This window comes from Chaetodon auriga, chromosome 24 (genome assembly GCF_051107435.1).
Source record: "Chaetodon auriga isolate fChaAug3 chromosome 24, fChaAug3.hap1, whole genome shotgun sequence".
Classification (NCBI taxonomy): Eukaryota; Metazoa; Chordata; class Actinopteri; order Chaetodontiformes; family Chaetodontidae; genus Chaetodon; species Chaetodon auriga.
Genome location: NC_135097.1, coordinates 12,203,975 through 12,231,149, shown reverse-complemented (window position 1 = coordinate 12,231,149; position 27,175 = coordinate 12,203,975). Strand labels below are relative to the sequence as shown.

The following is a 27,175-nucleotide window of genomic DNA, read 5'->3' as shown; positions in this document are numbered from 1 at the left end:
CGGTTTCTCTCTAATTCAGTTTACATGGAGCCACTTAAAACAGTGTCATTTGATGCCTTTGTCTGTATGGATGTGGTGTTTTCCAGTATATAGGAGCTCAGGGAGGCAGAAGGCCATTGCCCAAGTTTAATTCTTGTGTAGCTGACTGGCACGAGATTTATGAGGAGTAAAACATGTGAGAGGAATTTTATTGAATTAAAATTATTGAAATTATAATGAAATGGAATACATAGCTGACTGCTAACAAGGTGAAATATGTTCCAAATGTCAGTGACCTTGTTGTAATCAAATTATTGTAATTGTGTTAGTATAATATGTTGCTCCCCCCACTGCCTGCAATGCTGTTGCTTATTATGATGGATTTATGATCATATTTTAAACATGATTCATGTATTGAATACAATGTGGAAAAGACTGTTAAGGTCAACGGTTATTCTCCTACAATGTGAAGTGTGGCGTACCACTTGACCCTGTCCAGCGCTCTGTGGGTCTGTCGTCACTTTCCAAACAAGGAAACCATGTTCGCGCTAAACAAGTGGTGCTTTCAAATGTTGTCGGAATAATCCACCACACTTTATTCTGTTGGTAGATATGTAGGGTAGCGTGGCCGAGCGGTCTAAGGCGCTGGATTAAGGCTCCAGTCTCTTCGGGGGCGTGGGTTCGAATCCCACCGCTGCCAAGTAGTTTTTAGACGTAGACGCTTTCTCCGCGACTTCTAAAGGTAATATACAGTACTCTACGTGCCTGTTGTATCGATGATTAATAGCTTGTGTAAGCAGAAGACAAACGTTGTTGCAGGGTGTGTTAGTGCAATAATACCTTGACGCCAGTACTACTGTCATGGTACAGAAAGGTATTCATTTCAAGGAAATTCTCAGCATGCTGTATAGTCAGTAGTTGTTTTTTAGAGAAATGTCTAAAATTAATGGAAAAGATTAGGTTTGTTGATTCAAGAACTGTGTAGACACAAAAGTACCACTTGGTTTGTAAAATAGTCTAATCCACCTCCATGAATACTCTGAGCTAGTGGTGGAATCTAAATCCATTTACTCAAATCTTGTGCTCAACATCCAACCTATGGTGAATACAGTTTTGGGGTACTACTTGAGTATTTTCATCTTCTGCCGAAATTAACTTTCACTTGGCGGATTAAGATTTCATATACAAAAACTATAATGACCCTACACGTTGTTATTAGATAAACTTCCCAAAGCTGTGTAAAATAGTTAAAACTATTTGCAAATACAAATTAATGCACCTCTAACAATAATCAAGCAATACAGTAAATAATGATATATCACTGATAGGGGGTCACCCTGCTGCATAATAAATACCTTCACTTTTGAAACCATATGTACATTTATCTAATAATCCTCTCATTCTGTCATTCTTTTACTCACTAACATTTTGAATGCAGGACTTTTATTTCTAATGGATTTTATATGGAGTTAAACCATACATTGTGGGAAAAGGATCTTAATACCTCATCTCCAGTTGCTCCAAACTTTGACGTGTCTGTGTGGAAAAAAGATGAATAAAAATATTACAAAAATATAAAAAGTAACATTTGACACAAAAAATAAGGTGCATATCTTCTGGAAATCTCTGATTTCGTAAGTATACAGAAAGGTTGCGAGTAGCCGCAGGTTAAAAGAAGTCGGAGTGCAGAAATCGGAGCTCCTGAAAAGCACGTGAATGCAGCACAGTTGGACGACGGAGACGGGAGGAAAGAAAAGGGCAAGGAAGGGACGTGTAATAAATTCAGCCTCGCACTCTTGGCGCCAATCCGATTTTAAGAGGAAAAAACAACCAGTTTTTCATTGACGTTTTGATCAAATTTGCGTCTAAGCGCCGCTTCTCTCGCGGCCATCTGTCGGTGCTGTAGCCAGCTAGCCTCGCTAGCACACTATCTATCATTGTCATATTAATCTGGCCCCGTTCTCTCTGTCTGTAGTCACGATACTAATAACTCAGCGACAGTGAAGCGCGGGGACAATAGAGGTGTGTTTCTCGAGGGGGATCGATAAGACACAGCTGCAAAATGGGGGTGAGTTGTCTATGTTTTGCTTCATGTCTCGGTGCGAGGTGATACAATGAAAGGTGGATGTTTTGGGGGCTCGTAAATGCGTGATGGTGAGAGGGGAGAAAGAAAGAAGGAAGGAGGGAGGAAGGGAAAGGAAGAGAGACCATGGTGGATGGATGCAGCGTTAGTCAAAGGTGCTGCTTGGCACCGAGGCTGACTTGACTGCGTTAGCAGTTTAGCTGCCTCCAGATAGCATCGATAGCATAATAACGTTAGCCCACGCGCACACACACAGCTATATGTGGTATTTTCAGCGTTATTCCTGCATTGTCCTTGCCGCTGTGTACAGCTAACTTCTCCTCCTGGTGTGTGTTGTGCCATTGTTAGCGTGCTGGCTGCGTTAGCCACTTAGGAATGCCATATTTATGACGAGTGCTTTGCTATGCTAGCCATTTCTGCTCATCACTTGTGTGTGTGTACATTTTAGGAACAAGCCGGATTGTTCTGTTTCAGCCCACATGGTTCTTCTAAATTCCGGCTCGTTGGATGTGAATCATGTACTTCTCAGCACCGGGCCAGGCCTGCGCTCATAACTTTACCTCGTCTCTGTGAGCAGACTGGAGTTTATCCTCCACTTTTCAGTCAAGATAAACCAATCCACGTGTTTCCAGCTCAGTCTGCAGACTCTCTGTGCTTGGTACAGAGTTAATGCTCTGAGCTATAGTTGGCCATTCAGTGCATTCCTTCCCATAATTGTTCCCTCTTCGCTTCAGGTCTGGATCTAATGAAGGAATTTAGCTCATTCATACTTGTCTGTTGTTAGTCCATGAAGCATTTCTGCTCTGTAGACATGTCACTGAAAACTTGATTAACATGTTAGAAAATCATGGGCTTCCCAAGAGCTTCCCCACAGAGCTGCAGCTGATGAATATTTAATTATTGATTCATCCTCCAAATGTCAGAAAATGGCTTTAAAAATGCCCGTCGCAACTTCCCAGAGCCCCATCCAAATGTTTTCAGATGGATATGTCTAAAAGAAAGACATAAGACAGAGTTAAGCAGCAGATCCTCACGTATGAAGAAGGTTCTGTCCCTGATTTAATGACTCAAATGATTGATCGTTGATCCAAATGTTTAAATCACCCATCCCTTATAGTACCACTCTGCAGGAGTTACCTCAGGAAATAGTGCAGCTAGAAACCTTGAAATGAAATATATGCATGAAGCCACCTCTGCTGTGGCTGAGTGTTCGTTTTCTCTGTAAACTGCAGGTGTCTGTGATTAAAGACAGCTAATAATCACTATTTATGGCCGTGTGCTTCTGTAGCAAGGCGTAGATGCAGTCAGGAGTAATTTGTGTGAATTATGGCTGCAGCATTGCTGATTCTAGCATTGGACGTGAAGCCAAGAGAAGGCTAAATTACAGTATCGGTATCAGAGAGTTTTTCCAATATTATGCTCCCACACTGAAAGCAATATGCAACCTCAGCGATATAAACACTCCACTGTTTTCACACATCGACAAATGGCGATGGTCATAATAGCTACTGATTTGAATATGAATGCATTTTTCTTAAGTTTCTGTTGCTGCTTTTACAGACAGGATGATCATAGTCATGAAATAGTTTTTCTTCTGCACGGCTGACCTTCCTTTGTTTGTCTCGCCGTGATGTTTTTGGTTCTGCTTGTTCTTCGGTTTGAGGTTTGTTCCGCTCTGTCATGAGGCCTGTGTTTTCTTGTTAATGCGTGTGTGGAAAAAAATCCTGCTGCATGTGATGCCTGCGCATCAACAGAAACACAGAACATTACTGGTATTGAAAGGTCTACAAGCACATTCAAAACTAACAAACCAAGATGCTAAATCCAGGTGCAACTCATTTTCCGTTCTTCTTTTATCTCCCCCTTAAATTCAGCCTGAAGTTATAGCTCTAACAAGGACTATACAGTACAGGAATGGCATTAACATCAGAGCAACATTCTCTCTTTGATCACGTTTCCTGAATGGACTAAACAACCGAAGCTGAATACGCTAATAAATGCATTTGACATTTTTGTGTGTTGGCCAAAAGCACCGCGTGGACCCTGCCTGGGCTGCGCTCTGTGATCTGTGCCACGGGGGTTTGTGATGATGTCTTGTTATCTGACAAGCTGATGCCTTTGTGCCAAAACGCTGCAATTCCTTTTCATGTTCTAACGAGAGGCTACGCACGTCTCTGATCGATTTGGTTGAAGACACAATGAAGAATGGTATCATTTCTAATCTGCCAGCAAACACTAAATCATACTTAACGGCCTACAGTGGATATCTAGATGAAGAGGATTAGTTCAAGTATATAATTGATCATATGGAAAGGAGATGGGGATTGATTAAGTGACAAAAAATGCAAAAGATTCTCAGTAAGTTCAATGAATGGATTCGACAGATTCTGTTTTATCGTGTTACAGATATTAATGATCAGACGTGGTCAAAAAAGGACTAGTGGGGAAGAATTTCTCTAATTTTAATGCATATGTTTGTTTTTTCCCCTCTTTCAATCGTCCTCTGTTCCATATCCCCCGTCGCATCTGTTCCTCTCTTCCTGCTTTTCTCTTCTGATGTCGACTACCGTCTGCACAAATTCCTCCATTCATCCCTTCCTTATTTCCTGTGTCCAGAGGAAGTCCAACAGAGCAAAGGAGAAGAAAGCCCGGCGTCTGGAGGAGAGGGCAGCTATGGACGCCGTCTGTGCCAAGGTGGACGCAGCCAATAAGGTAACTTTGCAGATTAAGCGGCGTAGGTGGCCGGCGTTGGCCCTGAGAGCGAGCCGCGTGGTGCACTTTTTGGGGAACTTGTGAGGAGATGGAGCAAAAATTATTTAGGGAATTTGAATCATCTTGTTCAAGAATAAGAGGCTGAGGCGTTAGCTCCTTGCAGCCTGCAAAACAAGCCAGAGATTTTCAGTCATGTCGTTCTTGTTAAGTGCTTCACGTAAAAGCCTCCACCGCTTGGCCCTTAATGTGCTGGATTTCCTGTGGATTCAGATTGCATCGAGCTCAGCCCTTAAGATCTTTCCTCATTTGTTAAATTACAGTCAGAGACATTGTTTCATATAATGCCACCAAAAGCTAGGGATGCCCTCCTTGCCTTAAGTGCACATCAGCATTATTAAACCCTCTGCACACAACAGGTTAGAGGTGGGCTGGAGCATGGCTAACCCTTATTGAAGCCTGGAGGAGCTCACACACTCGCCTTGAGCTGAACTGCCTGCTCTTATTACTTTTCTGTGTCACTTTGTCCCAAAATGGGGCACTCTGTGTTCCACGCCGCTCTCGCTCTCCCGCCCTTCTCCACTGTTGATGTGCCAGCCGAGAAGGAATGCAAGAAAGTCTCCCAAAGTAACAACGTTTATTTTTGTTTGTGCTCTCGCCAACAGTAATGAATCTTGACTTGAACTATTGTTTCAAATGAACAAATAGTGTATTCACTGCTTTAAAATCCCCCCCCCATTAAACCCCAATCTGGTAGTTTTCTCTGTGAGGATAGGTAAGGCTGTATCCCTGACAGGCCTACTGGGCACAGGCCCAGGGGCTCAAGGGGTCAGGGGGTCCCTAAACAAGAGTCCCATTTGTCACTGGTGAAGTCCAATGACTCATTTATTCTGCTCTTTAAATATCTGCTGATACCAAATCTGGATTTATATTTGTTTGTGTTCTGTTTCCCCAAATACAGCTGTGTAGTTCACACGTCTGTACCCAGAGGCCCAGTGTCTCTGTCTGCAATAAGAGGGGTATTCTTAATTTGAAATTATGTAGACTCTCAGTGCCCAGAAAAGATGACTTTGTGGGGGCTTACTATGAGTGACTAATGGGGTTATAATGTTAATAGCCCTGTAATTTTCCTGCCTGTGTTGGCCCCATTTGGCCTGTAGTTGGGCCTGAGGGATGCTGGAGTACAGTCGCTTTTACAGTCTATTTTGGGGAGATTTACTGCTTCCACGAGGCAAGAAGAGTTCAATTTGAAAATAAAGAACTGCAGAAGTGCAACTATGAACATGTTTCATGTTATGAGGCAAAAAGCAAATAATAAACAACAGTCCAAAGCAAGACACACAAACGAGGTAATGGGATGATCAGTAATTCAAGGCAAATTCGCCTTAATTTGGACTGAATAGAGGGACAAGACCAGAAAACCTGAGCGTGATCAACCATGATTTCTCCACATTCCCTCCAGCGGCACCATCACATTTGTATTAAACATTAATCTGCCTGTTGATTTAATGATGAACTGTTGTCTGTAAAATGTCAGAGAACAGTAAAAATGCCCTCCTGAATTTCCCAGAGCCCGTGGTGACATCTTCAGATGTCTTGTTTTTCCCCAACTAGCAATTCAAAACCCAAAGCTTTTTCTTTATTTCAATTTAAGATGAAGATGAACTGATCATTCTTAGATTTAAGAGGCTAGATCCATCATATAATCTGGCTTTTGTGCCTCAAAAATGGCTCTAATCATTAAAAAAGGCAGATTTATGTTGACGGACTAATCAAATAATCAACTGAGAACTGAAAATAAAATAGCAGCGTGACAGCCCGGGACAATCTAATAAGACTTGGACGCGGAAGAAGGGAAAGACTTGATGCTTCGGTGTTCTGAAAGTCTCTAATTTTTGCCCTTCTCCCCACAGCTTGACGACCCACTGGCTGCCTTCCCAGCCTTCAAAAAGTACGACAGAAATGGGTACGTGTTGCTTTGTACGCACACAAAAGACTTATTCACTGTTTCATGAAATACATACTTGTCTGGTTTTCTATATGGAGGAGAGAGTTGGTCCGCGGATGGAATTCACGCCTGCTCCTCTCTTTGTCTTTCTCTGAGACACACACACACATTCTCGAGGTTGTTGACCCTGTTTGCTTGTCTTCTCGTCCAGGCTGAACCTGCAGATAGAGTGTAAGAGAGTGACCTCCCTCAACCCGCTGTCTGTGGAGTGGGCCTTCGAACTCACCAGAGCCAACATGCAGACACTGTAAGACACTGTGCTTCAGCAACAGAGTGATGAATGGACAGGCTCACATAGATATGAGTGGCAGATGACAGCTGGGGGGAAGAAGTGCAGACGAGCCAGAAATTCGTCAGGAGAATCAAAGAGAGTGACATTAAGCAGCTGCTGAGGAAGAGTGTTTTTACATGACCGAGAACATACGCACCGGAGAGCAGAGGAAACGTAGACAGATGTGAGACGGAGGCAGAGATGCATCCTCTCTCGCTTTGCCCGACTCCGAGTAGCATTCACTTTGACAAATGGCAGCCAATCAGTCCGGACCGAGTTTGTTCCGTGTAGAAGACGTGCCCTCTCTGAGCGGCGCTGCCAGGGCAGGGTGATGATGGGGAGAAAGGCGAGGGTAAAATTAGTCGGGTCACGTTGGAGTCGACCCATTTTCTTTTTTTGCTGTGCTGCAGGTATGAGCAGAGCGAGTGGGGGTGGAAGGAGAGGGAAAAGAGGGAGGAGATGAACGACGAGAGGGCGTGGTACCTGCTGGCCCGCGACGGCGACTCCGCCCCTGTGGCCTTCTCTCACTTCCGATTCGACGTGGAGTGTGGGGAGGAGGTTTTATATTGGTAAGGCTCGTGAGTTTATGGATTTTTAGGAGGTTCAGCAAACACATATACTTCAGAGTCCAGTCCAGAGGGGTCCACTGTGTCCACGCCTCGCTGTCATATGTTGGTAAATCCTTCAGCATTGTCTTGAAGGGTATAGGTCAGCTTTTCCAGCAGGAGAGAAACTTTTATTTGAACAGCAGCTGGAGAAAAGATGTGTTACTCAGTGTCAAACTTGTCTTGACTCTGCAGCTATGAGGTGCAGTTAGAGAGCAGAGTGCGGAGGAAAGGACTCGGCAAGTTCCTCATCCAAATACTACAGCTCATTGCTAACAGGTAAGATGCACAGCTACAGTCACAGCCGTGTGACGGCGTGTGAGATTCAAGAAGTGAATCTGGATTAATGGCTTTATTCTCTGCTAATAAGTGTTAAGAAGATAGTTGTGTGACTCATGACTGTATATTTGTGTCCTGTACTACAAGGTTTCACATTGAGTGTTGAGCTTGTGAGACTGAAAAGTACGTAGGTCTTCTTGAGAAATGTGAGTAAATGCGTTTGTGTCTTCTCTTTTCTTGCTCTCTGTCCAGTACACAGATGAAGAAAGTGATGCTGACAGTCTTCAAACACAACCACGGGGCTTACCAGTTCTTCAGAGAAGCTTTACAGTGAGTATATCAGCTCTACAAAGGCGGTCTCTTTGTGGAAACGTGGAAATGGAAAGTTGAACATGAAAGGAAATACCTGGAATGTTTGGGCGTCTGTCACACTGAAGCCGGCCTCTGCTGACAGGTTGATCTGGAGTGAGGAACGTCTCTGTTCAGGCATAAAGAAAAGAGGACGAACGCAAGGGCCACTGTGATCTAATGTACAGAATGTGTCCCAAGCTCCATTGTTTTTTTTCTCCTCCTCTAGAGGAGTGGTTCCCAACCTGGGGGGATATATAAGCAGAAAAAAACATACTTCTCCAACACTCTAATAATTGTTTTTTTCCTTGCAAATTTCTGGATATATTTGAGATCCTAGCCTTTTAGAAATTACTCAGAAAATTTCTGAAACAATCAACAAATAAAACAAATAAATAAATGTTAGAGGGGCAGAAGAAGACATGGTTTGTTTTAAGGGCCCACGAAGCAAACAAAGCTGGGAAGAACTGCTCCTCAGCTTCTGGTCTTACTGACTTGAGATTCTTTACCAGATAAAACTGCAGTATACATAGTACACAGTATGTGTAGTGTGAGCTCCGTTTTTAGTGTGAGTATCATGTCAGCAACAGTCAGTGAAGTAGTTTTAAAGTCAGGCGAACAGATGCAGAAGAAGTAGTCGCAGTACGGATGCCTGCCTTCAAAAACGACTCGCCCTGTTTCAATGAACTCCTTCGTCCCTGTTAACTAACCCCCCCCCGTCCCCCCTCCCTGTGCATTTAGATTCGAGATCGACGAGACTTCACCGAGCATGTCGGGTTGCTGCGGCGACGACTGCTCTTACGAGATCCTCAGCCGGCGGACCAAACACGGCGAGGCCTCGGCGGGACACACCCACGGGGGCGGGCACTGCGGGGGCTGCTGCCACTGATCGGCTTCAGTTACTCCTTTTATGATTGGTTAAAAGCCAGCAACTTTCATGGCTGTGTGTGAAAGCTTGAGCTGCCTGCTACTCTGCAAGCGTTTTGAGTTTGAACGGCTGTAGATGAACCGATGGTGGAATACCTGGCTACAGATATCGATGTCGCAATATGGAGTGAGATTTATGTGGGGGGGGGGGTTTTGTGTGTGTGTGTGTGTGTGTGTATGTGTGTAAATGTGTGTGTGTGCGTGTGTTCTTGCTGCAAAAAGCAGTATGCAGTGTGAGCTTTCACACATAGCTCTTTTTTTTTTCTCTCTTTCCTACTTCTTGGTTCAACGTCCAAGCCATCTTTCCTCGTCCTCTTATCCCAGTAAATGATGACAATTAGTAATTCTCAGTCAAATACAAGCTCAAGCATTGCTGACGCTCTCTACCACTGCAGTGAACCTCATCCCACCCTGCTCTCATCTCCTGACGTGCTTTACTGTATTGAATCATTGTGCAGCGCTTCTCAAACTTCGGCTCTGGACCTCAGAGTGGTTGCTGGCTCTGTGGGACGACCAGTTTGTTTCACTGAACGTGGGTCCGGGGGATTAGGCTGAACATTAACTCCCATCTGGGTCCAGACCGGGCTGAGAAGCGCTGCTATACTGTAATATCACCTGTTATGTGCACATGTGGCTTGTGATTTATGTTAGTAGCAGAGGCACTGCAGCTAGCAGCAACTGCACTGTTTTCAACTACATCTGCCCGTTATGCTAAAAGATTACAGCACGCTATTAGCACCACCCATCTTCTGTACTCAGATCATCAGGATTTTTTTTTTTTAATCTGCAACCCAACCCAGAAAATAGTCCCAGTACAGCCCCCCCTTTTCTCAATCAGACGTTCAACTTGCTTTCCCCGTATTTCCTTATCGGAGGTGCACATCATGAACTGGATCTCTGTTTTCTTTCCCTCATTCAATCATTCACTCTCATTTTCCCCATCATGTGTTTTCCCAGGCTCCAGTTCAGTAGAACAGCGTCCTCCTCTCCTTCCCCTCCTCCTGTGCTTTATGCCTCCGTGCTCCCTTCCCTCACCTTTGTGTAATTGCATCACTCCCTGCTGGCCTCTTTATTTCCGAGAGGTGTTGATGATAAACAAGTTGATGTTGCCGCTACCTTTAGCTGTATTTAAAAAAAAAACAAAAACAGCATACTAAAACCACCCCCATCCCTTCCATTCTCTGTTAGCATGAACAAATCATATTGATTTAACGTGGATTAGGATTGATAGTCACCTCTTCATTATGTGGCCGTTCGAAGCTGATGAATGTTATTACCTTGGAGGAAGGAACATGAATTGGATGTATGGACGAAGTAATCGCAGAGCACTGAAGGTGTTTTTATTTTTTTCCCCTTTCTTTCTGGTTGTTATTCGTCCTCTTCCTCCTCCTCACTCGTCATCCGCTTCCCCAGCCCACCTTCATTAGTTTGCATGACAACATGTTAAAACAAAACCAGTCGTCTAAATCGCGATTACACAGCAGCTTCTGAACCCGAGCGTCATTGTTTGAACACGGGTCTAAAATCCTCTGCGGGCCTTAATAGCGTGAAATTGACATTTTATACAAATCTCTCATCAACACCAGTGCATGTTAGATGTACAGTATGTGAGGAGGGGGGTGGATTTAAAGGTGGAGATGCTTGCAGGAGCTCCACTTAGGATTTTAGACACCATGCTACTTGTCAACCTAGAAAGGCTGCTGTAACCATTTTAATTTTATTGATTCCATATCTGTTTTGTACAAAACCTTCAGGGTATTTTTGGACCGTTCGTGTCAGCTGGTTTAGAAGCCCTGTCTAGAAACCACCATCAAACCCTTTAATTCCAGGACTGTTGTACAGATTCTCCATGTTGGGCTGGAGGAGTAAAAAGACATTACTTTACACTGCTGTGGATGGAAGGATTCCTCTGTGTGGCTCTATGTGGCTGTGAGGGGCTGCAATTGGTACGTTTTGAAATGTTTTTTAAAGCACGTCATATCAAGGCTCAACTTGACATTTCACGCAGATTAATACCTGGTCAAAACATGTGAAACGGGAGACTGAAATGTGGACACGCGTTCTTAGAGACACCTGAGTGCTGAAATAATCTGTGTGACGCAAGAACAAAATGTTATTTATCCCCAAAAACAAACAAGAAGAAAAACACATTTGGGTGACAGAGTCTAGATCCTGAGGTCAAAGTTTCTGGCTGTTTCCAGACTGGGTGGAGAAAAAAAAAAAATAAAAAAAATCAGCACCTGGAGACAACATATTGGTGTCTCATGCTAATTTTATCATGAACAACGAAAACAATTAAACAACATATTGCTTGTTTTAGTGCTAGACTTCCTTCTGATAAGTACGGTAAAACAGTTTTTGTACTGCATAGGTTTCAGTAAAAAGGATGTTGTACATAGTGGTAGTACATCAACTGACTGACAGTCTCTCTCTCAGGTTAATCAAACATAATCAAACCTCATCTGTTCAGCAGCCGTGTTGCTCGTGAGCTGTTTGCTGGATTGACTGGGCCGCAGCTCTGACCTAGAGTCAGCTTTTCTTTGTCAGGCCATCGTATTTGAAGAACCTAATCTGAAATTCTACTTTTAACACGGCCAGGGAAGCGACGACGCTGATTTCAGTTCTTATGATATGCTGCCGTAATAAATCGATGTGAAACAATGTTGGAACTGACCGTAGATCAGTGCTGAGGTGTTGCATTCAATCCAGACAGGTGGGCCGTCTTTGAAATAGGCTCGTTGGGAGTAAAAATGCTTTTGTGAAAATATCTTTAGTTCAAAAATGAGCCTAAACTTAACCAGTTTATTTTAAATCAGTGAGTACTTTTATTTTACAAAATGATACATACCCTCACAAAATCACAGATCCTTCTTAGTCTTTTCTCTAATATATATATGTATGTATATACGTATATACATACATATACAGTCGTCCTCAAAATTATTCATACCCTTGCTAATTCTTGTGATTTTTTAATTTAGTGATGAAATGAATGCAATTTTTCAAGTTTGTGTACCAGTTATAAGTGACCAACAATTGAAAGAATGACAACAATACAAAATTCAAAAAAATCTTTATTTCAGAGGTATTTTATTGATGGATTCCCAAAAAATGCCATGTTCATATTTATTCATACCCTCGTCCTTTGTCTTTCTTTAATAGTCAATCGCATAGCCTTTGTTCTTTATGACTGCTTCTAGACGATTCTTGTACGTGTCCACAAGCTTCCTGCATGTCTCCTGTGGGATGTTGGCCCACTCTTCCTTGGCGAAAGCCTCAAGCTGGGTCAGATTGGTCGGTTTCCTAGCCATCACTCTGGTCTTCAAGTGATGCCACAAGTTTTCAATGGGGTTCAGGTCAGGACTTTGACTTGGCCATTCTAGGACGTTGACATCATTGTCTTTGAACCATTTCTTCACTACCTTGGCAGTGTGTTTAGGATCATTGTCTTGCTGGAACGTCCAGTTGTGGCCAAGCTGGAGTTTCTCAGCAGATTCCTTCACATTTTCATCAAGGATCCTGATGTAATCCTCCTTTTTCATGGTTCCTTGGACCTTGACGAGATTCCCTGTGCCACTGGAGGAGAAACATCCCCATAGCATTATGTTCCCACCACCATACTTGACAGTGGGCACAGTGTTCTTCGGTCTGTAGGCTTCTCCTTTCTTTCTCCAGACATACTGAGTATCCATATGGCCAAATAACTCCAACTTTGTCTCGTCAGACCACAGGATGGTTGACCAAAAGCTGGGATCTTGCTTCAGATGACGTCTAGAAAAGGCCAGGCGAGCTTCCAGATGCTTCTTCCTGAGCAATGGCGTCTTCCGAGGTGTACGTCCATGGAGACCTCCTCTGTGCAAAACTCGCTCGATGGTGGACCGTGACACCTGTGTCCCTGCCTGGTCAAGCATTTCAATTAGGGCCTTGGTTGTGGTCTGTGGGTTGTTGTTGACCTCTCGGCAGATTTTCCTGGCAAGTTTAGAGGACACCTTCCGCTTTCTGCCACGCCCACTGAGGTTTTTAACAGTGTTGAACCTCTTGTGCTTGTTGATGATGCTCTGGATGGTTGACACAGGGACATCATACTGCTTGGAAATGGCCTTATAACCCTTTCCTTCACTGTAGGCACATACAAGACGGTGACGTAGGTCCTCGCTGAGCTCCTTCTTCTTGACCATGATGACCAGAAATTGAGAATGACCTGAGCACTTTTCCCCTATTTATACTCTTCTGGAAGGATGGGTTTTTTTTGTTTTTAAATCAGTGTTTAACATTTGGTCAACAGTGTTAAAGGGTTTTATTCCATTGTGACACCTTAAAGTAACTACTTGACAAAGATTACCACATTTGGTACATTTTTGTTGAAATATTGTCAGGGGTATGAATAATATTGAACATGGCATTTTTTGGGAATCCATCAATAAAATACCCCTGAAATGAATATTTTCTTAAATTTTATATTGTTGTCATTCGTTCAATTGTTGTTCACATATAACTGATACACAAACTAAAAAAAAATGTAATATTTCGTCACTAAATTAAAAAATCACAAGAATTAGCAAGGGTATGAATAATTTTGAGGACGACTGTATATATATATGTACACACACATATATATAAATATGCTGTTGTGGATCCATGTTCATTTCTTGGCCTTTTACAGGTTAAACACTTTTTTAAACATGATGTTAAAGGAAGAACTCCATGTTTGAGAGTGAGTGTTTCAGTCCTGTCTGTAAACGATAATGAAAGGGAAAACTAAGTCATTATGCCTTGTCAGTGTTTTATTTGTATGTTACAAATAAAGGAAAGTTGTTTGACTTTTCAGGAGATGCCTTTTTGTTTTTGTCATTTATGATTATTTTTTTCTTTTCAACAGACTCAACAGAGGAACATGTCAAAGCCCTTTTCTGTCTGGAAAAGGAAATGCAATAATATTAAGTGTGATAAAAGTCAGAATAGTGTGTCAAAGTTATGACTTAGTAAGTCAAAATTTGTTAACTCAGGTATGAGACACTTAGCACTGAGTCAAACGTTTGAATGTCATTTGAGTATCTCATAAGACAATGTTTTTGAAAAACTCGCTACTCTCGCTCATGTGGAACCATCCGTGATTGTGCACATTCTGAGGGGACTCCTTGCTGCGTTACACAGAAACCGGAAGTTGTTGGTACATTGCTGCAAAAAATGTCCTAGCAAAGCCGAATGAATGGATGTTCTGATGCATTGAGGTGCCTTTTGCTGACATCTGTCCAAGATGACATGAACCTTTAAACTCATAACTCTACCGCTCCGACCTTCCACGATTTCCCGCCTTTGGTAAGGGCACGACGATGATAATCCAGCTGTTTGCTGTTAAAACAAATTGTCATGCTAACATAGCTTAGCTTGCATTGATTTAACATCAGGTTCACTGCATATTAATATTAGCCGACCTTCTAGCGTACACAGACCCAGCCTGAGCTTCGACGTTTTACACTTAGCTTCAGATAATTTAAAGTTGATATTGCTGAAGGGGAATGCTAACCCTTGTAACTGTTTTTCTAGCTAGCATAAATGTAGAGTGCCAGTTGAAAAGCATAAATTTTGTACATCTGAACAGCTTTAGGTTCTCATTTACAAACCCCGCAGCCGAGGAAGAAAATTCAACAAACGTTTAAAAGAATTAAAAATTTAATTAATGTTTTCTGTCACGTCTTGCCTGAACAGGGTACCATGGCCACGAGGATGAAGCTGAAGCTGAAGACTGTGTTTGTGCTCTACTTCATGGTCTCCCTCCTGGGCCTCGTCTATGCACTGATGCAGCTTGGTAAGTGGTCACCACACAGTCTCAGATAGATCAAAACTCTGAGATAAAATATTATTTCCATTGTGGTCCTGATCTGAAATTTGTCAAGGTGGGTAAACAAATACACAAAATAAAAACACAAAGTAAGTAACAAACGACTAAACAAAGCAACATTTATGAATTCATGCTGTACAGGCAGTGAAGTCCCTGTTTGTTTTTGTCCTTTAAACTGTCTCGTCTCATCTTGTGCCCCTAACACTTTGCAGGTCAGCGCTGTGACTGCACAGAACATGACATGTCTAAAGACCGTACCATATCTCGGCTGCGGGGGGAATTGCATCGTCTCCAGGAGCTGATTAGGAACTCAGAGGCAACCAAACAACCCCAGAAACAGGCAGCCAAGCCCTCCCTTCCCACCATCTTTGTTATTACCCCGACATATGCAAGGTAGCCAAGGAGGCTGGCATCCTTACCCCGTTTCCTGCTCGCTCGCCTGATCAATCTCCACCTTCCTCTGTTGCTGTCCATACCTGTTTCACACATAAACACGCCACCCCTCTGATTTGTGTCTGTCCAGGCTGGTGCAGAAGGCTGAGCTGACTCGTCTGTCCCAGACCTTCCTCCATGTTCCTCAGCTCCACTGGATCGTGGTGGAGGACTCGCCACACAAGACGCCACTGGTGACTGACCTCCTGGTGAAGAGTGGCCTGACCTACACACACCTACACATGCCCACCGCCAAGGACCGCAAACTGCAGGAGGTGGGCAGATACATCAGGCAAAAATCCCCTCAGTCTTTCCTGTTTTTGTGCAGATTTTTGCAATTTGGCATTCAGTATTTTTCCTCCATTTGAAGTATGAAAAAAATAGTGTTTCTCAACTTCCAGTCTGAATGCTCACTCTCCACCTCAGGGTGACCCCAGCTGGCTGAAGCCTCGTGGTGTCGAGCAGAGGAACGAGGGCCTACGATGGCTCAGAGAGGACAGAAAGGCTCAACCAGGGGGAGACAACCAGCAGGGAGTGGTTTACTTCGCTGATGATGATAACACATACAGCCTGCAGATATTTGAAGAGGTTTGTGTTGGAGTGTTTATGTTTATGATCCTCAGCAGTGGGCTGGTGGTGTATGGATGTCTACAGCTGGAGAAGTGTCTGTTTTGAATGTGCCGTGATTGAACAAGAAAAACAAATGCCCTCTTGTCTCAGATGAGGAGTACCCAGCGGGTATCAGTGTGGCCGGTGGGGCTGGTTGGAGGGATGAAGTATGAGAGGCCCGTGGTTGAAGGCGGGAAGGTTGGTGCTTTTTATGTTCTGGTTTGTAAACTGTTGAACTAAAGGAACACGTCCAAGATGATTAGCCTCATCTGGGCTTTGTGTCTTTTCTGTGAAATTTGTAGAAATCCAAAAAAAAAAAAAAGCTGGCATTTGTAGGATCTGATAGTATCAACAGTTCTCATAAAGCCCAAACAGTTGCTTTTAATGCCAAAAATTTTTACCCTTACAGAATTCTTTATTGATGTTTTGCTGATTCTTCTAAGGTGGTTCGCTTCCATACCGGCTGGCGTCCCAGTCGCCCCTTCCCAATGGACATGGCCGGCTTCGCTGTGTCCCTCAGACTGGTCCTGGCCAATCCAGAGGCTCGTTTTGATGGAGAGGCACCAATGGGCTTCCTGGAAAGCAGCTTCCTTCAGGGACTGGTTACCATGGACGAACTGGAGCCCAAAGCGGACAACTGCTCTAAAGTATGTAGAGTGTATATGTGTGGAGGACTTGAGAGAATGGAGACAGATGTCTAAGCTGGAATGAAGAGCCTTTGTCAGATATTATACTCCTGTGTGTGTGTGTGTGTGTGTGTGTGTGTGTGTGTGTGTGTGTGTTTTGTAGGTGCTGGTGTGGCACACACGGACAGAGAAGCCGAAGATGAAGAGAGAGGAGGCTCTGCAGGCTCAGGGACTGGGTTCAGACCCTGCAGTGGAGGTCTGAGGAACACACACACACACACACACACACACACACACACATTGTAAAGCGTACTCTGCTGTTTAATGCTGCATATGTAACTCTGCGTTGTAAATACTGTAAAACAGAAATCAGTTTGGATTGACATTTAAATTGAACTGGTTATGACTGTCTGTTCTTTTGTGTCAGATAGTAAATATACGTGTGTGTATATATTGAGTGAGTGTTGTTCAAGCTGTATGTTGGTGTATGTATCAGGGTTTTCTTTGGCTTTTGTGAGTGTACTTGTCTTTGTCCAGCAGTACAGTGGATGAGGACTCTGGAAGTTTAAACAGTTGCCTGATGGGGGCGCCGGTTTGTAATTTTACAAAGCCGTGCTCTTACACCACAGTACATTTAGCTTGAAGCTGGAGGAACGATGCATCTTATTACAGACGTCCATGCTTGTATCATTTGTAGGGTTTCACATGTGAACTCGTGCTCAGTGCAGATCCTGCAGTATTACTCATTCCTGTCAGACGTTAGATATTTAGAGCTGCACCAAGTCTGTCTTTGTTTCCTCTGCGGGTTGGATCTGCTTCTTTACTGATTTCTGACCAAGATACAATCGCAACGGAGCACTTTATTCATGCATGGCTTCTATTTTTGAGTGATTAGTGTCCGTAAGTCTGGATTCAGCCATTTCGATGTTCTATTTTTTCCGTCATCATCATAGGCATGATAATAATCTCTATACACCCTTTCTAATCAAAATGCATTTGCTATCGACATAGTAGTATTGTGAAGCAAAGGTAGTGCAAAGGAGCATTTTAGACAAGAGCCACAAAACTCTCCAATCATTTAAAAAATATGCTGAACTGTGCAACACTGCCGCAACACAGATACAATAAATACAGAGACTCTGTGGTTCCACACCCACTGTAGCTTTAGTGTTCAACGCACAGTATGTACAGTACTTCTGCCACTCGGTGTCTCTCAATCAAAACAATGAAACAAAGACGTAGTTTGATGATGTTGTGGAGTAGCATGGGATCATGGGAGTTGTTGTCTTCATTGGTAAACAACCACCACTGCAGATGAAAACCTGTCTGACGTGACTCAGCCAGAAACATGGACGAGGTAATGTTTTACGGTTTTCATGTTACGGTCCGTCACGTTCGCTGGCTTCCTTCCTCACTTCCTGACGTATCATCTGCTGTTTCCTGTGTTTCCCTAGAACTTCCCTAGGACATGAAGGCATTGTCAGGCAACCAAACGAAACGAATCACTAATAAAATTGCAGATTTCTCTGTGTTTGAACATTTGGAATAATGTAAGTGCACAACTCAACAAAATATTTAACAGGTCTCGTTGTTTTTAGACATTTTAATGCAGAAATGTTACTTATTATACCTTTAAAGCTCAGCGTCCAAAGGCTGTTTTTTCAGTAGTGTCATAGCACAGCTAGTTTCAGCTAGACAGCATTTTAATGTGTATATTTTTAGTAAATTTTAAAATCATAATGCTTGTGGAATCAATTTAAAAGCCCCGAACAAGGCAACAACTCACTACTGAAGCTCATATAAATTATGCAATAAACAGATACAAAGCACGCTGTTCATGTTATATTTCTGCACTCTGATGACAAGAGAAAGACTTGAATTTGCCTTAAAAGGCAGGAAATCCCTGGTACGTTACAGTAGCGGTATTTCAAGTGTATATTTGAAGTCACAAATATGAATTGAACTACTCGAGCTGTGCTTGATGATCTTCCGTGACACTCTCAGAAGTTGGAAGATTAAAGAGCAACATAACATTATAGCTCCTCGGCTACTGCTGTATGATACTGTAAAAACAAGCTAGTGCCTGCATAAGTGTAATTAGTGCCTGTAAGTCAGTTCTCTACTGGTGTTTAATGTATTTATTACTGTAATACTGTTCTTTACATTGTACAATGTGATGATGTCTGTCCTCGGCCTGGAAAATAAACCTAGATAATTTAAAACATGTTTTGTTGCATTTGGTCTTTTTTAAACTTAGAAATTATATTTTTTATATTTAATTTGCTTCACAAGCTGATATGCAGTCAATGTTTGGGAGGAATTAGCACAGAGTGGAACAGAGATGAAGTACTGTTCAGTTGGTGTCTTATAGTAGTACTTGCAGTAGTTTATTTTGTCACTTGCCTCTTGGGGTTTGAATCCATGCAGATTGTTTTGTTTTTACTTGCCCGGGTTTGGAGAAAGCCGTGAAATAAACTTCTTGTTGGGCCAGGTTTGCTGGGTGTGGCGACGTTCTCAGAAACTTGGAATTAAATCCCGACCTGACTGATCCCACAGGCCTACTTAGAAATGCAGCAGACTGTGGTGATCTGCAGACTTTTGGTCCAAAAAGAGCCCAAAAATGATCTGATCTTTCCTTCTCCACCACTGCAGATGAAATGTGTTCACGTCAAATGTTTGAAACTCAGCTGCAGGTTGTTCCCTCTGTGTCTTTAAGGGCCTTTTTTTTTCTCAGAACACACTTTGGATTCTGACCAGCTGAAGAAATGCTGACTGGGTGAAGAAGTCGAATGACTGTCTCGACTGTCTGCCTCACGTGCCTTATTTGAAACGCAGCCAGCAGCACATCTGTTCTCTGAGTGTGTCAGGTAATACTTAACAGTGTCACACTTCACAGACCTCTCATACAGCACGTCGGTGACTTTCAGCACTTATCCCAAGTACATTATGTTCAAGATCAGTCCTCAAGTACTGTTAATTTGACTGCTTTATTCACAAGGTACTGTTCAAATTAAGATGTTACATTTTGATTTAAGATCTTAACATTTTACAATACGTTTATAAAACACTGTTTGTTCCAGATGAAACCAGTGGCTGGTCTAGTCTGGCCTCATTGTCATGTCTCATGTATCTGAATTGTTGATGGGATATTCCTAAGTAACTGTTGGAGCCCCAAAGAAATCTATTGACCCTGTATTTCATTAAAAACCATTTAAGTTCAAAATATGAATAGTGCATATCAGAACTCTCTTGACTCTCCCATTAATCATCTCTCAACCCTTCAGATTTATTTTGTGACCCTTTGAGGGGGCCCCTCTCCTAGGTTGGAAACCACTGAACTGAGCTCCACTGACAGCAATTTCTTATTCATCAGTTTTGATCATGTAAATTCTGAAAAATATCTACTTTGCAGAACAAATACTTTTAATAGTTAACATCCCCTCCAGACATGTGTTTTTGTTTGTGATGTCACAAAAAATCTGCGTTCTTTTTCCACTGCTTGTTCCGACGACCTCGCCACATGAAAATCAACGCTAATCATCCGACCTCTCTACCTAAATGGTCTGCTTGACAGTGACCATGGCAACCTGCTCCCGGCATCCGGCACCGTCATCAGTGATTACCCACGTGGGCGGGACTCTCTAACCTCAACACAGCTGAGGTTTTTACAGGCCGGTGTGATTGACGGCTGTTACGCCCTCGTGTTCTTGTTGGCTGTATATGGAGTGTCAGGGGGTTGTGAGTCCACCTCATCGTCCAACACACACTCACACAGGGCTTGTAAGACGAAGGTGCACTGGGAGATGAGTCAGAGGAGCTGAAGTCACTGAGCCGGACGCACACCGTCTTTTGATCCACCATGATTCACTCACTCACACATGCATATACCTGTCGAACAGACTGCTCGTAGAAGTAGTTTAATCACTGTAACCTTTAAACTGTCATCATCTGCACCGTCATGCTTTCACCCTCGCAAATCATGTTTGTCTTTGTGGTGGTGTTTTCCCAATATTGGTGTGTCCTCACACAATATGCCTGTGTGTGCATGTATAAGAAGGTGTGTGAGTACTGTACATCAGGAAGCTGACTTGAAAAAACACACACACACAGCTGAGGAGCTCCCACTCGCCGTCCCACCCAGGCACAGTGTTTACTGTCCACACAATGAGAGCATTCAGTGGCCAAGCTCATTCATTTTATTTTCATGCACACATACTTTCCTTTTAGATATGCCAGGTTATCAGTATAGAGCCTCACCATGGGCACATTAGTGGATATGAAGGCAGCTGAATTCAGTTCAGAGGCAGCTGTTTTGAACTTGGGTCACATTGTGCTTCAGACCTAAACACATTGTTTTATGTGTTGTGTTATGGACTGTAGAATTTGGGGTGTATGTTGAAGACCGTTGAACGCTCAGCCTTTGAGGATAACACTGAATTGAAGGTCACATCTCTATGCACGGTGTCTCTATGACAGCTGAGGACGTTCAATGGTTAATGATTGATAGACACTGATATAAGAATAGGATGTTTGCGGCTGGTGGGGCGTTGTTTTGCAAGCTGAAATAGTTTTTGACCGTGTCATCTCATAGCTCCTGTTTGTTTTACAGATTTGAAATCAGAACTTTATCTCTGAGACGTTTTGTGTTTACACATGTAAAGAAGAGGTGTGTGTGTGTGTGTGTGTGCGCGGCTGAGAAGAAAGAGTCCGAGGGAGAGAGAACGAGACAAAGAGTCCTTGAGAGTGAGAGTGCTTGCTGTATGTGCCCTTTTTGCATGTGTGTATTTGCTTCAGTGATGACAGAGCTGCAGGTTCAGGCAGAGTGGGTGTGTGACGTTGTGTGTTAGGGGAGTATCCTGAGCTCAGTTACTCAGACACGGTCACACACACAAGAAGGGTATTGCTCACTGGTGCCCACACACACATACAGAGAAGGAAAGGAGAGAACAGCAGGAGATCAGGTAAGACCTACAGCTCTTTCTTATCTTCAAGTCTCTGCAGTTTGCTTATTGCTACACTTTGAATTTCCAAAAGATTATCATGTATCTTGAAGTTACTTTCTGTAAAATAAAAAAGAAAAGAAAAAAAGAAAAGAAAGAAACGACAGGTCTCCGGTTTCTTCTTACAATAAATGTCAGGATGTGAAATAATTTTTTCCTCATTCCTTCAGTCCTGTTTATCTGGTTTTCTCAGCATTGTGTCATTAAATTTTAATTCAGTAATTTTGGGTGTGAGATGTTTCCTGCATCAGGCTTAACTTTACCTGCTGAGTGCTCAAATAGAATTTATCACCGTACAGAATGTAATTATTGTATGTATGAATGTATGTATTTATTAGGTAATTATATCATTTGAATTACTTTACTATAACTTTAGATGAATTTGGCTCTACTATCCATTTTAACTGTACTTATTACAACTATTGTTTAAACAATTTTAAATTTTATCCACTCACAGACAACCAAGTCCTATATCACTCAATGGAACATAAATGCTAAAGTCTATGGGCAATTCAAATGGCATCTTTGCATGTGCTAGCTTCCAACAAGCACACTCACAAGCTATAGCTAACAAATACTAACTTAGTGCTTCTTAACTTGCTCAAAGTTGATATAAGTACCAAGAACTCTAACGTAGCCTATGGCCAGTGGACTTTCTTAAAGAAATAGTTCAACATTTTGAAATATTCTCTTGCTGAGGTATTGATGAGAAGTTCAATAACGCTCTTGTGTCTGTGCAGAAGATATGAAGCTACAGCCAGCAGCTGGTTAGTTAGCTTATCTTTGCTTAAAGACTTGAAACAGGTAGCCTGGAGGGCGCCACAAAGTCACTGCTCCCTGTGAAGAAATGGTCTGTCACAACGCCATCAGTAAAAACCACAAGCTGTTCTTTTTATGCTTTGGTTGTTGTATGGATTAAACAAACAACATGTAATGCATTTAGTAGTGAAGTTTAGGGGAACTGGCAGGAAGATTTTTAATCACTGGACAGAGACAGGCTAGCTGTTTCCACCTGTTTCCAGTCTTTATGCTAAGCTAAGCTAATTAGCTGCTGGCTGCACCTTCACTTTTGGACAGACATGAGAGCGGTATCTTCTCATGCTTCGAGTTAGATATGTCCATTTCTCAAAATGTCCAACTGTTTCTCTTAAGCGTGAACTTTCTACAGTGTTTTTCTTAACAAAAGGTGCCATAGTTGGGGTTTGCTCAAGGACTAGAAAGCCAACAGTGAATAGGGTTCTCTTTCATTTGTTTGTTGTCAAATACAGATACTGACACAAATGGCCAAAGTGCACTCCCATAGAGCAATATTTGTGCACACTTCTCTCTTATATAAGGTTGTATTGTAAAGGGTTTAAAGGGTAATTGTCACTGAATCAAACTACACTGCTCTCTCTGGAATGAAACCATGAAGCATTTTTCATAGCATCGTCATAGAAGGTGCTTTAGGTGAATTTGATCATACACCTGTTTGACATTACTGGGAATGAGCTAACAGTGAGGTTGCCCTTGGCATTGAGAGATAGTCAGTATGAAGTCACTGATTTTGGCTTTTGTACAGGATCCAGCTGGTTAAATCAGTGTCAAAGTCTGAGTCCACGTGTCCATGTGTATGTTTGTCTGCAGCTGTGAGAACATTGTGTCTTTAGCTTTGACATTCAGTTATCATCACAACCCTGATAACACTGACTGTGACTAGCAGGATCACACACATGCACACACACATGCACACACACATACACAGTCAAGTCAAAAGCAGAACTACCATTGCATCTTTTCTGTGCTTTCATTTTGTTTTTTATTTTATCATCTATCATCTTTCTTGAACTTTGGTTGGTATGATAGTCTCTGGGATCTACTATGAAATGATAAGGCCTGTGTGTGTGTGTGTGTGTAAAAGGATACTCAAGGAGTGAGGATGAGGGCAATGTTATATAACAGCATTAATCTCTAATTTCCGTCCCTTATCTTTCAGAGACAACAACAAAGAAAGAAGCTCTGAAGCACGAAAAGTGAATAGAGAGCAGCAGAAGACACAAGAAGTGAAAGAACAGAAAGAGAAAAGATGGCAATTGGCAAGAACTCCAGGAAAAGCTCTGTGCGGAGCTCCATCCGGGCCCCAAAGTTTCTGGACAAATCCAGTGGTTTCTACGGTCGCCTTGATGAGCCTGAGGCCACTGTAGAAGGGGAGGATGTGAGGGGAAAAGAAGTGGAGGAGAGGCAGAACAGAATGGAGGACAGCAATAGAGAGGAAGGAGTCGTGAGCGGCCCGAGCCCAAGTTCAGTGCATGTTTCTGGGGCAGATGAGAGAGAAGAAGTCGAGGTGTTTAACTTCAATGAAGGGATGATGGAAGGTGACGGGGAGACTCTCCTCCAGAGGAAACCAAGCCGCCGCAGCAGCAGGTGGAGAAGAAGCTCCAGGAGGAAGCAGAAAGAGGAGAGAGCCGAGGACGAAGCAGCCCGCGATGAAAGGCCCAGCCTGAGCACGGAGAGTCCAGTTGACCCGCAAGTCCCGGAGGACACAAGGGTGATAATCGAGGTAGAGATAGAGACAGTGAAGAAGGTGGAGGAAGAGGATGAGAAGGCAGGAGGAGGAAAGGAGCCCGTGCTCGTGCATTTTACGGTTCAGGAGGATGCAGATGACCAGGTCCTGATCAGAGACAAGAAGAGGGGAAGAGAAGAGGAGGGAGAGGAGGAGAAGAGGATGAAGAGGGAGCAAGAGGAAGGGATGAAAATGGTGAAGAGGAACACGGTGAAGAATTACCGTAAGGTGAGAGAAAATAGACAAAGAAATACAAAGCCAGAGCTTTATGTTGTTTCTATCAAAGAAAAACTTTATTAAATTCTGCTTTCTGCTGCTCACATTTATTATATATTCAGCTTCACTCCACCTGGTTAAACTTTAAGCCCCTCAAAGTTACATAACAGAGTCAGAGTTTGTACAGCAGAGGGCTAAAGTTCTCCCTCAACATCCTCCACATACTGGCTATTATTCACTATGGAAACTATCACCTTAATAATAACCTGCCACTGGGGTCAAGGTACAGCAGCCATTGGTGCAAATCACCAACCCGTTAGGTAACCTCCTCTGATAGGATTTTTTCCCTTCACGTCACATTTAATGACATGAAAAAAACCAAGCTGGACCAGAGGTTTCACTAACAGGCTTTTTGCAGTGAAGTGGCAGCGGTGTGTAAACGGACAGCATGTACCTTCACCTGATTCGCATGTGCCTTAAGACTTTCTGCTTCCATTGAAGCATGTGCCCAGAGGTGACATTCCCGAGCCTCCTATATCGTGCCCTTTGATCAGTGGAACGAAGTACGGCAGTGTTGACCCGCCTACTAAACTCACACCAGAAAAACATTCCACTGCTGTTAGCCAATCAGCCTTCACCTTCGGTCCTCAGAGCATGACCTCTTGAGGACAAGAAAGCTCCTGCGGGCAAGAAAGCGGGAAAAAATACATTTCTGCCATGTAAAGTTCTAGTTTTGCTTATGATATGCTGGATTGTTTCACATATTACAGTTGTCAGACTGTTTAAACCAGTAATTTAGACCAAGTAACTCCAGACAAAACAGCTTCAGCTTCCCATTGATAGATTCTTTTCAACAGCTGCTTGTGTAAACAGAGTCAGTACACAGCAGGTCAGCTGAACATGCAGAAATGTGACCTTTCTCTATTGGAAGCAAACAATTCACCATATATGAAGAATAGCAATCAATTTTCAGGTCAGCCGCCTTGCTGTGTTTCAGTTCAGGTATGTGGATCGCTAATCTTTGTCCTCTTGTTCCCCTCAGGCCTTGGACCGCGCCTTTCGTCGTGGCTGGGAGGCCTTCGTCGCCAACCTTTACAGCGTCACGCTCACGCCCGTGACATCAACCCCACCGGCATCCTCTTCACCTTCCTCAAAGAAGAAACAGATACACAACTCTGTGCTCGCTGAATTTCGGTAGAACTGGAGGGCGACATGGACCATAAAATGAGCCCTTTTCTGTTTTGTTTATTCAAACCCTAATTATGTAGTATTTCCACTAATGCTGAATTGTGATGGGCTATCCAGCCTGCATGACTTTCACCAAGACCTGAATGGTGACTTTTACAGCCATGTGATGTGTCTGAGTCATGCATAAGGCCTAACATTAATTATTTATGCTTGTTACTGAGTCTTATAATTACTCATCATAAAGTCTGCTGCCTTGTCTCATCACGTTGCACATCAATTTAGACACAGACTGAAAGTATTCAGTTTTAATTCATGCGCTGAGGGAGCCGAGCCGTTGATTTCACATAGAAGTGTATGGGACTGGCTGGAGTGGAAAAGTCCAGTCTTTATGTGACTGAGCTCAGCTACTTCTGGTTCCTTTCTGCTATGTCTAAAAACATCTTAGCTCATCCAGTCCACTATTAAGAGCTTGGAGCACATATAATCTCTGTTCCTTTGGGTTACCACTATGAAGCCAAAGTGTTGATGTGTAACCAAAAGGAATGGAAATTGTCCACCGTATAGCGATGGCTGATTAGTGGACTTTAGTTGTGGAGATATTCAGATGTCTTAGGTTAATCAGTGCCATTTATTGCTGTCTGGCAGCTAATCAGTAATCAGGGAAAACTTGTGATTGTATGTTAACATTTGTGAGAAAAGTTTTTTTCTTCTTTTAACCAATGTTAAACCATTTCGACAGTGGTTTTCTCATCTGCGTATGCACAAATAGTTCAGCTTAGTCAGTGAGAGTCAGTGTTTGACTTCCTCATGAGATAACATTCATCTCTCACTGTGTGTTCTGGTGAGGGTTGTTTAACCTGAAGGGACAGGACAGGAGAGCGTTTGCATGCGTGTGTATTTCAGAGAGAGAAAGAGATTATTTCAAAAAGGTCGGCTATACGAATCGGCTCTAAATGCAGTAATATGTGTTGTGATTGTTAGCATTGCAGCTGTAAATCATGTTTGTTATACACATTGTCATTTCAGAAGAGAGGTTTTAGTAGCCTAAAACTACACTAATTGGCTCTGTAAAGGTCAAATAATATTTAAGAGCTAACTATAGCTTCAGTATCAAGATGGACAAGAACACATGATGTACTGTAAGTGATTCAGGACATTTTTCAGCGTATTAATGAATGAATCCTTAAAATGAAAAATGCAATGTTTACAATAAGTGTGCTTTAATTTCCTGTTATTCACTATATATTTGTTTTTGTTTTTGTTTTTTTAATATATATTACCTCAAGTGTACTCAGTAATTCTTACAGACTAGACTGAACAGGGTTGAAAACTCGTTGTGGTTGAATACAGTGATTGTCTAAAAAATTTGTTAACTTTTATAAAAATCTTGTTTCCTAATCAATGCTTCTGAAGTCCTGAACTGTAACAAGAAGCACTTTAAATAAAGATGTAATTTATTGTACTGGTATGTTCATGTTAAGATTTAACGTAGCTAATGTCAGAGTCATTTT

The 27,175-nt window shown here is 42.6% G+C and overlaps 3 protein-coding genes and 1 non-coding gene across 4 annotated transcripts; all 4 read left to right on the top strand.

Moving 5' to 3' along the window:
* The first annotated feature begins 597 nt into the window (after window positions 1–597).
* trnal-aag (transfer RNA leucine (anticodon AAG)) lies at window positions 598–679 on the top strand. Its single transcript has one exon. It is a non-coding gene; the product is annotated as a tRNA-Leu (tRNA).
* Window positions 680–1,693: 1,014 nt separating this feature from the next.
* Window positions 1,694–10,355, top strand: naa40 (N-alpha-acetyltransferase 40, NatD catalytic subunit). The gene is made up of 8 exons (XM_076724908.1): window positions 1,694–2,047; window positions 4,679–4,774; window positions 6,685–6,737; window positions 6,931–7,026; window positions 7,461–7,619; window positions 7,851–7,934; window positions 8,187–8,264; window positions 9,024–10,355. Exons 1-8 carry the CDS (start codon window positions 2,042–2,044, stop codon window positions 9,169–9,171), a joined length of 720 nt encoding a protein of 239 aa, XP_076581023.1. The 5' UTR covers window positions 1,694–2,041; the 3' UTR covers window positions 9,172–10,355.
* A 4,002-nt stretch (window positions 10,356–14,357) lies between these two features.
* On the top strand, window positions 14,358–18,943 carry b3gat3 (beta-1,3-glucuronyltransferase 3 (glucuronosyltransferase I)). The gene is made up of 8 exons (XM_076725131.1): window positions 14,358–14,528; window positions 14,919–15,018; window positions 15,264–15,444; window positions 15,575–15,758; window positions 15,910–16,071; window positions 16,204–16,290; window positions 16,536–16,739; window positions 16,882–18,943. Exons 2-8 carry the CDS (start codon window positions 14,925–14,927, stop codon window positions 16,978–16,980), a joined length of 1,011 nt encoding a protein of 336 aa, XP_076581246.1. The 5' UTR covers window positions 14,358–14,528; window positions 14,919–14,924; the 3' UTR covers window positions 16,981–18,943.
* Window positions 18,944–21,611: 2,668 nt separating this feature from the next.
* Window positions 21,612–27,154, top strand: LOC143317151 (uncharacterized). Its single transcript, XM_076725130.1, has 3 exons — window positions 21,612–21,679; window positions 23,694–24,488; window positions 25,519–27,154. Exons 2-3 carry the CDS (start codon window positions 23,784–23,786, stop codon window positions 25,672–25,674), a joined length of 861 nt encoding a protein of 286 aa, XP_076581245.1. The 5' UTR covers window positions 21,612–21,679; window positions 23,694–23,783; the 3' UTR covers window positions 25,675–27,154.
* The last annotated feature ends 21 nt before the right edge of the window (window positions 27,155–27,175 follow it).